Raw genomic sequence first — 11,811 nt, 5'->3', positions numbered from 1 at the left:
TGCTGTCCTGTGTGTGTGTGTGTGCGTGTGTGTGTGTGTGTGTGTGTCTGTCTGTGTGCATGCGCGTGTGTGTGTGTGTGTGTGTGTCTGTGTGTCTGTCTGTGTGCGTGCGTGTGTGTGTGTGTGTGTGTGTGTGTCTGTGTGTTTGTGTGTGTCTGTGTGTGTGTGTCTGTGTGTGTGTGTCTGTGTGTGTGTGTATGTGTGTGTGTGTGTGTGTGTGTCTGTGTCTGTCTGTGTGTGTGTGTGTGTGTGTGTGTGTGTGTGTGTGTGTATGTGTATGTATGTATGTGTGTGTGTGTGTGTGTGTTATTTACTAACCTGATTTCTTCAAGCTGAATCTGCTCAATAAAGGCTTCAGTTAGTCTCGACTGCACAGACGGATGCGTCAGATGAACACGCCGCAGGATGTAGCTCTGATTTCTCACTCTTAGCATACGGCATAATGTGACAGATCAAGCTGATCAGAGATCTGTAAATCAGTCTTTGAGGAATCATTTCTCTGCTCATGCTAAACCCTCCGCTGTTCTCCTTCAGGACACCTCTACAAGGTCAATGTACCAGTGATGGTGACCCGCGGAGCTCAGCATGTCCTGACCCGTCCTGCTCAGGCCCCTGTCACACTCCCTCAGCTTCCGGCCCGCCTGCCTGACCCAGCTGCTCCAGCTTACCTGCCCAACTCCACGGCCCCAGCCTGTCCCCCTGACCCGGCTCCCCCGGCACTGCAGACTCCTCCAGAGCCCTCCTCAGCCTCTGCCAGCCCCGGAGAGTTCACCCTGGATGGCATTGAGTTCAGCCCACAGCCCGTAGATGCCAGCAGCCACACACCGGCCCAGCACTGCGGGTACAGCAGCTTCCCGAAGGAGAGAGACGCAGACCCTCCAGACCTGCAGAACAACACCAGTCCTGGCCAACAGGTAACCTGCTTTGATGATCACCTGTAAACACACAGCACAGCGGGTGAACTCCAGTCACTGATGATGGCAGACACCTGAGCTCACCTGCTGAAGTAAACGCTTGTGTTCCGTCTCTTCAGTTCTGCATGAGGACCGACTCTGAGCTCCACATGAGCCACCGGGCTCTGTCTGCATCTCGTTTACTGTAGATAGATCATCTTAGTGAAACACCGTGAGCGTCAGTGTGAGCTGTGTTGTCCTCTGTGCTGGAGCCATGGTGGACCAGACGTTATTCCTGTTCATGTGGTTATTCTGCAGTTGGTTCAGGGCCTCTGTGTGTTCTTCAGCCGGCTCATGTAGCAGTCAGGTTAAATAAAGCTATCAACAAATGAGGACAGCATCAGGCAGCTCGCAATAAAAACTCTCGAGATCAGCAGCTTCTGCAAACATTCTGATACTGTTCCAGAAACACTAGCTAGTGTCTGAAATCAGTGAGGAACAAACAGTGTTTTCCTCAGTTCAGCTGTGTGTGTGTGTGTGTGTGTGTGTGTGTGTGTGTGTGTGTGTGTGCGCGCGCGCGCGTGTGTGTGTGTGTGTGTGTGTGTGTGTGTGTGTGTGTGTGTGTGATCCAGCATTCTGTACAGAGTTACCTGATGGGGAACAGGACATAAATGTGCCTCTGTGACTGTACCATTAGGTGGCGATCTCTTACTGACTGCAGAGTAGAGCTGTAGCGTTGGTGGATGCAGAGCGCTGTGTGTGTGTGTGTGTGTGTGTGTGTTCTGCATTAAATGGACTTCACATTATTTGCTTGTCCTCAACATGCTGATCTGAGAAGTTGAGAAAAATCACTGAAGCTTTCTTCTGTTCGCGACTCTGAAGCTCTTCTGATGGTGGTGTTTCCCCAGCTCAGCTTCAGTCCGCTGCTGGACATCCCTCAGCTGGACGGAGCGGCCGACAGCAGCGACTCTCTGGAGGAGGAAGATGAGGATGAGGAGGAGCTGGGGCTCGTGGGAGAGAAGGAGTTTCTGGGAATGATCAGTGCTAATGAGGAAGAGGAGCTGGAGGAGGAAGAGGTAACACACACACACACACACACACACACACACACACACTCCCCATATCATGCAAATAACAAACGATGAAATGAACAGAATCTGCTGAGCAAAGGGACAGATGTGTATACAGAAGAACAAAAATACAGGAGAGATGTGCCTCTGACTGAGCTCAACACGTGTGTGTGCGTGTGTGTGTGTGTGCGTGTGTGTGCGTGTGTGTGCGTGTGTGTGCGTGTGTGTGCGTGTGTGTGCGTGTGTGTGCGTGTGCGTGCGTGTGTGTGCGTGTGTGCGTGTGTGTGCGTGTGTGTGCGTGTGTGTGTGCGCTTGTGTGTGTGTGTGTCCTAAATCAGTGAATGTTGTCAATAACAGCAGATGATATTTGTCAGCTCAGCTAGTCTCTGTTTAGTGTAGCGTGTGCTTCTCTTCAGATGACTCAGGAGTCAACACTCAGCAGTTCAGGAGTCTGCTGCTTCAGGATTTACACTGATCCCCCTTTCCTCAGCGTCTCCGCCGGGGTCACGGTAAACACTGGAGTGGGGGAGTATAATGGAAGTAAACTGTGTTCTGACTGTGTGTGTGTGTGTGTGTGTGTGTGTGTGTGTGTGTGTGTGTGTGTGTGTGTGTGTGTGTGTGTGTGTGTGATCAGCAGATGCGGATCCTGCCGTCTCAGAGTTTCTGTCCATCTGGATGTAAACTCTGCAGGACGGAGTGTGTTTTCAGATTTACATTTACACACACTGACAGTGAGCTGAATGATGATGAAGTAACTCCACAGGTTGTGTCTGTGAAGCTGATGCTCTGCTTCATCAGCGGTCAACATCAGATGCTCTTTCTAAGAGAAGAGACCCGTACCTCTTTCCTCTGTGTTTTCAGGATCCGCTGAACTCTGGAGATGATGTGAGCGAACAGGACATCCCGGAGATATTTGACACGGAGAACGTCATCGTCTGCCAATATGACAAGGTAAAGAAGCAGAACGGATCATCCTGTCAGTTTACAGCGTTGATTATTGAGTCAGATGTAGTTGCACGGCAGATATAAGTTGAGTTATTTGGGTTTCCTGCCTGTGTTTGGGTCAGCAGAGCCTCTGTAGTGTTTAACAGTGATGTTATCACTGCACTGAGTGGACATTGAGCTGACCTGAACTGCTCCATCATGTGAGCGTTGTTATTCTGGAGTTTGCCCGTTCGTCTCTGAGCTGCGTCGACTGACTGCTGAATAAAACACTGTAGGAATAAAGCTCACGTGACAAAAAGAGGAGAGATGAACCGTTTTAAATCTTTCTACATTTATTTTGTTGTTTCTGCATCTTACAGATTCACCGTAGTAAAAACCGCTGGAAGTTTTACCTGAAGGATGGCGTGATGTGTTACGGAGGGAAGGATTATGTGTTCTCCAAGGCTGTGGGTGAGGCCGAGTGGTGAAACGGCGAAGCGATGCGCTCAGAGCTGAAACTGCTGCAGTTTTCCTTCACACAGATGCTGATTTACATTCGTCTAGGATTGTCTTTGTTTGTGATGTCATACTTATATCCTCTAATACAGCTGTAAATGGTAGTGCTTGATGAAAAATAGTGTTGAAGCAGTGTCTGTTTTTAGTTTTAGTTTGTTTTTCCCCTCGTCCTATGATAAATCCATCAGAAGTGGACCGAGTTCTTCAGTTCATATGATTTCTTGTGTTTGGTTCATTTTGAAATTAGCGAACAATCATTCCAGTGCTGTATTGGAGCTCATCTGCTGCTTTGCTTTGACACATGAGTTTTGTGTTGTTCCTGCAGATTAAAATCAGGAAACCTGCAAGTTCACGTCTTTCACAGTGTCTTTTGTGTGTGTGTGTGTGTGTGTGTGTGTGTGTGTGTGTGTGTGTGTGTGTGTGTGTGCGTGTGTGTGTGCGTGTGTGTGTGCGTGTGTGTGTGTGCGTGTGTGTGTGCGTGTGTGTGTGCGTGTGTGTGTGTGTAATGCTAAAACGGCTGCATGGAAAGATCTAGTGTGCATTCTCATGGAACATACTGTAAAATAGTGCAATGTTGACACTGACCCAACAGTAATGCAGTTGGTTTGGTCATTTAATTGTGTCTACTTGTTACTGCAGCTTATTAATGGATGAATTTGCTCTTCAGTGTTTGGGTTTCAGCACTGATCATTGACATTACACTGAACTTTACCTGTAATATTTGGACTGAAGCGGTCTCTGTTTACTAGACCTTCATCTGTGTTGAGCTGCTTTCACACAGTCCAGCACAACAGAAATAAAGATGAAGAACATAACGTAAAACAAAAGTACACATTAGTATCAGGGATGCTCAGTATGTGAGTGTAAAATCCATCAGTCCACCTGATGCAGAAAGAACAACACATCGCAGACAGACATCGCTCATGGTGCTGTGCGATCCGCTCCGCCAGGTCTCAGTCCCGGTGTTCATAAAGATCCTGAATTTCCTTCAGCAGCACAGCCGGTTACTCATCCTCTTTTCCACCAGGATTAAAGAAACCCCATACTGACGTTTAAATCCTGTACATTATTACACAATATCTCATATAGGTTTGACTGCAAACATCTGAATACCACAGCGGGAAGTGGCCGAATGTCTGAAGAGGCTGAATGTGTGACGAGGTCCTCTCACATCTGGACGGCTGTCAGCAACCAACACGAGGCCCACGACAGAAAGACGGTTTCCTTCAGCTATCTGGGAGAAAACCATCCAGGAGGAGGCATCAGGCTGATGAGTGTCTCCAACCTGAACATTCGGCTCAGTGAACACTACGGTAAACTGTCAGACACTTGTCGATCAATCGAGATTTTTGCTGATAATTGTTTTGGTGACAGTAACAAATGAATTCACAATGTTTGACAATGTTCTAAACCCACAGGTCCCACCACTAACGAGAATCAGAGGATCAGGCATTTCAGAAGCGTTCCTGGCACATCTGCTGAATCAGTGTGCTGTGATGGAGACGGTGCGCTGCTCACTGTGGACAGAGCGACCAGTTTCAATCCGGGCTTGTACAGAAAGCCAGAAATGATGGCATGATGTCTTTTATTACTGTTTATTTTGATGATCAACTCAACACAGTTATTCACAAACATGTCATCTTCCTGAAAGGCTGATGTTCAGATGTTACAACAAACAGAGCAAAAACACTTCACATAACTATAACGAAACACTCCCCTACATTACCAGAGCAATACCTGAGAATGACCACCAGGTGCCACTGTAGGGATCTACACGCGCATACTCTGACCCCTGACTATTAGTTGTTTTTAGTGTGGTCATGAATTAAACTAGTAAATTATTCAGTTTCTGTTGAGCTTTTTGTGGTACAAAGAGTTTACAGATTAGTAAGAGCTAGAAGATGATCTAAAAGTCCCGCTTCAGACTAAAATTGTGTGTGTGTGTGTGTGTGTGTGTGTGTGTGTGTGTGTTTATACGTGCAGTAGTCAGAAAGTCGATAAGATGACTCAGACTCAACTTTATTTTGCCGTTTAGGGAAACAACAATCTGGCATGGGTCTTGGGCTTTTCAAGGCGATTAAACAGGTAATTTAACAGTGGAAGATTAACATCTTCAACTCCCCTGCTCTGTCTAAATGCAAACTGCAAAGGATCAAATTTATCCTTTGAATACAATAAAATCTCACCTTTAATAATTCTCTCGAAACACTTCATAACTAATGAAGTAAGGGCAACAGGTCTAAAATAATTTAACTCCCGCAGAAACTTAGTTTTGGCTATAGAAACAGATTTCTTCCAGATTTCAGGAACTCTTTGCAACGCAAGAGACTGAAAAAATGCAATTAAATATTTCAGAAAGTTGTTCAGCACATGTATGTAGCACCCTACCACCAATATTATCTGGGCCCGGGCTTTTTTTAGTATTAATTCTCTGAAAGAGGTCTTTGACCCGAGTCTTACTAATGTTTACGGATTTACTACATGACAGGTGTTGTTTTAAAAATGTCATTTTCTGACTTAAAATCACCCTCATCAAACCTTAAGTAAAATGTATTTATTTCCTCAGCAAACTCTCTCACTGAACTATAACCATTTTAATTGGTTTCATTGCCTCCTCTATCTTCTTTACTCCCAGCCATTGTGTTCACACCTTGCCAGGCTGATCTTAAGTTTTTACTGCTGGACTGTCTTTGTATTTTTTCTTTCTCTATTTTTTTATGTATACTGTTTGTTCACTGTTGGATCATCCTAATCAAAGCACACAACTGAGATGTGTGTGTTATTAATATCATTGACATGACCATTTCAACTCTATCATCTCCAATAAACTGCATAAATCAGTTTGCCTGAAAGGAGACATTAGCCTGTAAAAACAGATTGTGAATTACCACACTAAATCAGCTGTACTCCTCATAAACGGTAACCTCACAAAAATATTTTTGATCAGTAATGCCAGTTTATTTGCTCAACACTTATTCTACACAACAAACTGACTAAAATGCAGAAAAAATTAAACCAAAACATTAAAAAACGGCCGAGATATAAAGGATTAAACCTGACCGAAAGCACACTCAGCTGAGGACACACAGGATTGGTCAAAAAACACGAATACTAATGAGTCATTTGCATATGGTCTATTCTCTAATAAAACACGATTTTAAAGGGCTTCATAAGCTTAAATATGATAATCAAAGTATGGAAAAACAACCTAGACATCAGATAATCAAATTCTGAATAAAAATATACAAACAAGAACAAAGAAAAACACAAACAAACAAATGGTCATCACCATTGCCGAAATGCTGTGTCTCAACACCTAGTCAATGGACCAGGGTTGCTTGATCTTCAGGGTAATGCTCCCAACGGTTATCCCTGATAAGGATGATGTCTGCATGGTTCTTGCATTGCCTTAGGGGAGATGTTTGGTAGAAGCATGATATATCTACATAGATATATCCGCCAGACTGAACCTCGACCTGACCTCTTAAATCTTATAATTTCTCGTAATTAGTGAGAGGTCAGGAGTATCTCTCTGAATGCTTCTAGTCACATTCTGGCGAATTTTATTTTGGTCAAATTGGATTTAAGGACCTCCTTGGATGTTGACTAAGTATTCTGGAGCAAATCAGCAGGGAGTGAGGAGAAGGCAATGACCAGTTCATGGCCAATTTTTACTCCTGAATCTACCTGTTAGATTCAGCTGATTTGGGCAAGGGCTCTCCTGTTCCCTGGAGTTATCTGGGGTCCTGGGGAGCCTGGTCTCTGGATTAGCCAGAGTAGGCCTCATAGAGAAACATCTTCAGACTCTTCTCGGGTGACCTGGGCAACCTTGCGGTGTTAACAAAAGGTCACTTGGGGGAGTGGTAAGTATTCAGCCCCCCTGGGTCCACTTGGACAGCACGCAGGGACGGTGGCCTTGGGTGAATGGCCTTAAATGAAGCCCAGTCTTCTACTGGTGATTAGCACCTCCACGCAACAGCACATTGTGCATCAACACCACCTACACCAGTCATTCAAGAACTTTTCAAAATTTCAGAATTTACTAGGATTAAGGTTAAGGAGTAAGATTAGTACTTCCATAGGGACACTTTAAAACACCAAATCTCAAATTATAACCCTACAACTTTTCAGAATGACCAGATTTTCCCTTTCTTTAAGATCCATTATTTCCATGGAAAGATTTAAAATATTTATTCTTCTATAACTTGTAACCCAGAACTTTTCAGAAAAACCCTACATGCCTTCTCCAGAACATCTGTAGTGTACATGGCTGGTTTAAAAGATCTTCCCTAACTCCTAGAACATCTAACTCCAGAACCTCTCAGTAAAAGTAACCACACTTCTCTTTTACAATCTCAATTTCATGGGAATATTGGAACCTCTTCACCTATAAATATTTCAACTTTACTGGTTCCAGTTTCCTCTTCAAAAATCTCAAAATTAAATAAACATCTCGTATCAAGAATTCCTTTTGGTAGTGAGAATCCTTTCACAAACAAAAGTGCTCACTTTAAGGCTCTCACTTAAGCAATAAATCAGTTTGGTTCTATTGTGAATTTTTTTTTTCTCTCCACATAGCGCGATTGTAGACATTAACAACTACACAATGGCAGAGACAGTACACCTATTTCCTAAATGTATTTGTCAGACAGTACTTGATGTCATTTGCAGTGTCTCATAAAGTTAACCCTTTGGGAGATATCTGATGACTGGTTAAAAATGTGTCCAGAACCTTAAAACTCAATATAATTTGCGAGGCAGCTGCTTTGAGGTTTATTCACATTAAATCAGCTCTTAGGGCACCTCAGTGCTCCGGGCATATGGCTTACCTTGGAAATCTCTCAACGACTTGTTCACTCATTTCATAAATTAATTCTTCCTTCTGTGGAATCTCCCTTATCTGCTTCAGTTTCTTGAACATTCATACAAACTTCTATCTACTATAACTGTTCGGCCTAAGGATCTTTGTGGATGTGCATGCTTCATTTTCACATGAGAGCTTTAAATCAGGTCTGTTTTCAGAGATTAATTTCGTTGTTTAATTTTCACTGCTGAAAGTCCAAACAATGAAGGAAAAAATCCATCCATGCTCAACTACACAAGCCCCAAACCAAGCAAGCCAGTTTACCAACCGACCAAAGTAAAGGTGAAGAATAACCTCAAACCAGGCTCAGTTGGGCATGACCATTTCTCCTCTGGCCAAACTTCCTGTACAGAGCTGCAGTCTAGGCACCGGAGGCTGAAGTATGGTGGACATCCATTGTGGAGAAGCTGCAGAAGGGAGAGGTCACTGGCTGGTGTACAGACTGACCCTTCAGGATCAATACATAGACTCGTGGGTCACTATAGGGTCTTAAAGGAATAATCTCATGCTCTATAATACACCAGGAGCTCCCTCAAATACTGGGCAGCTAAGGCATTGAGGGCTTTGTAGTTAAACAATAACAATGTAAATTAAATATTTAATAGGGAGTCAATGCACTGATGAAAGAACTGGAGTACTGTGATTTCTTGGTTGTAGAAAGCACTCTAGCAGCTGCATTTTGAACCAGCTGCAGTTTGTTAGTGAGGCCAGCAGGGCATCCGCCTAGTAACTCATTACAGTAGTCTAACAGAGGTCATGAAAGCATGAATAAGCTTTTCTGCATCAGTTATTGATGGCTTGTCAAAATTACAGTAGTCTAACAGAGGTCATGAAAGCATAAATAAGCTTTTCTGCATCAGTTATTGATGGCTTGTCAAAGTTTGACAACATTAATATGAAGAGAGTTTTACAGATGCTTAATCTGGCCATACACGGGTTGCTGTCAGAAATAGCCCCCAAATTACTGCCTGAAGATGAGGACTAGGTTAGGGCACACTTGTCAGCTCTACAAAGCTGACCAATCACAGCTTGCTCTATTCATTGACGTGTGCATCGTGTCTGACTGCCACAGCAAGGGCTATGTGACCATGCACAGGTTGTGCTGAAGCATACTTGTGTGCTTGATGCAGAAGTATAAATATGCCTTTAGGAGTGCTGTTTTTGTGCTATGAGATTCTCTACATCAGAATAAAACTTTTCAGTAACTTTAGCTGCTTTTCCACTCATGCTGAATCCTTCTCTAAATGGAACTGCTCCATTTTGTACCAAACTGTGCCAGGCAGCACTAATACGATTTTATTTTCTACTCATGCTGGAACAGCTCTTTGAAACATCACACAACCCATCAGTAGTTGCCTTTAATAAAATTTAAACTGCTCCCTTTTTCAATTAAACTGAATAGCTGAACTTTTTCAAGTTAATAACAAAGCAAACAAGTGACTTAACACTGCTATGCCGCTCTCATATTGGGGTGCTGCATATAGGTACATGTTACAGCACCTTTTTTTTTTTTTTAGAGGTCATATGTTGCGCGCCTCTGGCTAAATTTAATTTGGAGGGGAAATGACAAATGTAACTATTGAAAATGTTTGCAGGGGAATAACAGTATTTAAGATCTCTGAACATGAAAAAATTAAACTATGATAATGCAACAATAGTGCATTTGTATTACAATAGCAGAAATATATTTTAGACGGGCCTTGTCAAAAGTGAGCGGGCACTAACTAATGGCACTCAACTTTAATTTTTACAATCTACAAGTAGATTTATATAACCTGCTACATTTTGATGGTAAAATATAACCCTTTAAACCAGGGGTGTCATACTAAATTCCTGGAGGGCTGAAGCCCTGCACAGTTTAGTTCCAACCCTGCTCCAACACACTTACCTGTAGGTTTCAAACAAGCCTGAAGGACTCAATTAGTTTGATCAGGTGGGTTTAATTAGGGTTGGAACTAAACTGCAGAGCTGCAGCCCTTTTGGAACTGAGTTTGACACCTGTTTTTAACCATGTCTATTAAGTATTCATTCATTAAATAATGAATGCAGCAGGTGAAATAAACAAATGTGAAAATGCATCAGGATTTAAAGCACTATTTATCAGCTTGACATTTTTAGAAAATTTTTTGCATGGGTACCCAGTATATATTAAAGATCAGGGAACAAAACAACACAAACGTTACACAGCCCCATAAATGTCAAACTTGTGTATAACTGAATCATATAATGGCCTACTGCTGAAATGCTTAAAATTGCTCATTAACATGTCAAAACCTAGTGATTTTAAGAGCAATACCGACTTAGTTTAAATTAATTCATTTGACTAGTTTATTAGAGGATATATAGACAAAGAAATCATACAACAGTACCTTGGACGGCAGTGTTTAATTATTGAAAGTTGACTTTCTACCATAGGCTTTGATACGCATTTCTTATTTGCTTTATTCGATGCGCAGCAGGAAAAAGTCTCAGTGCATGTAGTCATTGGTTTAATTCTCTCCTGGATCAGAGCGAGATTTGTGCTACCAAATACAGTGCTGCATGCAATAAACTTGCATTAGTCAGGCGAATGAGAGGTCTCAATTGCTTTATCAATCAAATTATTAAACTTGTCATTTATAAAATAGTCTTTCATTATTTTAGATGACTGGTTGGATAAAATAAATGATGTATAAAATTAGTCAATAAAATAACTGAGTTATGAGTTATTCACTTCTCTTCCAGAGACTGCTCTATGGTTTAAACCCTTTTTAAACTATTGTCTGACTTGTATAATTTTCTTATATTAAATGAAGTTTACTTGTGGATGTCTGGCTAGCATGCTTCTGAGCCAGCTGTGATAGCTTGGTAACAGAGCCCTGACATCAACACGCATAATCTATCAGCGGTTGTCTAACCCTGCTTAGAATTCCAGGCTGAGAACAGTTTGTAATCGTGCTACATGGTTTCAGGCTCAGTGGAGAAACCACTAACTGTACTRAAGGGTTCGTTCAAATGTTTGGCACGATAGTGGGAAAGCGGTTATTTCTTTGTTAAAAAAAAGTTAAGCAGATGACCTTTTTATAGCATCTTTGATAGAATATTAGACTCTTTAAAACCTGTTTTTCTAATTTAGCATTAAGCGTTTTTTTTAAAGAGGCTAAGTGACTGCTATTGCAAATTTTTAGGAACCTTCTAAGTAGGGATTAATTAAACAATCAAACTATTCTTTGATCATCTTAATTACCCAGCATTTTGAATAGTGAATCTACTATTTCTGGACTGGAATATTGCCCTGACCCCTACACGTAACGACAAGGGTTTCTTTTTTTTGCTTTTAAATGAGTTTAGATGAAGCTTTGATCTATAGAAAGGGGAGGAAAAAATGGCAATTTAATCTTAAAGATTAACCCTAACTCTTTGCTCACCTCTGTCCTGTCCCATATGGACTGTGGGGATGGACTGAAGACTGGTGTGTGAACCTGAAGGCCAGAAAGGCTGGGAGTGCATGGCCTAAAAAGGCCAAACATCCTTGGGTTCCTCATTCCGAACTGTCAAGTAGAAA

General features: G+C 42.3%; 1 protein-coding gene and 1 long non-coding RNA gene across 3 annotated transcripts in view; both read left to right on the top strand.

Annotated features, from left to right (window-relative positions):
* Nucleotides 1-3,750, top strand: part of gtf2a1l (general transcription factor IIA, 1-like) — a 5,394-nt gene extending 1,644 nt beyond the window's left edge. Inside the window, exons 6-9 of one of the 2 annotated variants that reach the window (NM_001076571.1) lie at nucleotides 535-914; nucleotides 1,802-1,969; nucleotides 2,825-2,914; nucleotides 3,268-3,750. In NM_001076571.1, coding sequence (NP_001070039.1) covers nucleotides 535-914; nucleotides 1,802-1,969; nucleotides 2,825-2,914; nucleotides 3,268-3,375 — 746 coding nt within the window. In that variant the 3' untranslated portion in view covers nucleotides 3,376-3,750. The remainder of the gene's footprint in view (nucleotides 1-534; nucleotides 915-1,801; nucleotides 1,970-2,824; nucleotides 2,915-3,267) is intronic. The other variant, XM_073919975.1, reaches the window with a different exon arrangement.
* Nucleotides 3,751-6,750: 3,000 nt separating this feature from the next.
* Nucleotides 6,751-11,175, top strand: LOC141377090 (uncharacterized). Its single transcript, XR_012389042.1, has 2 exons — nucleotides 6,751-9,053; nucleotides 9,128-11,175. It is a non-coding gene; the product is annotated as an uncharacterized lncRNA (long non-coding RNA).
* The last annotated feature ends 636 nt before the right edge of the window (nucleotides 11,176-11,811 follow it).

This window comes from Danio rerio, chromosome 13 (genome assembly GCF_049306965.1).
Source record: "Danio rerio strain Tuebingen ecotype United States chromosome 13, GRCz12tu, whole genome shotgun sequence".
In the NCBI taxonomy this organism is placed as follows: Eukaryota; Metazoa; Chordata; class Actinopteri; order Cypriniformes; family Danionidae; genus Danio; species Danio rerio.
This window is presented reverse-complemented; position numbering and strand designations above follow the sequence as displayed.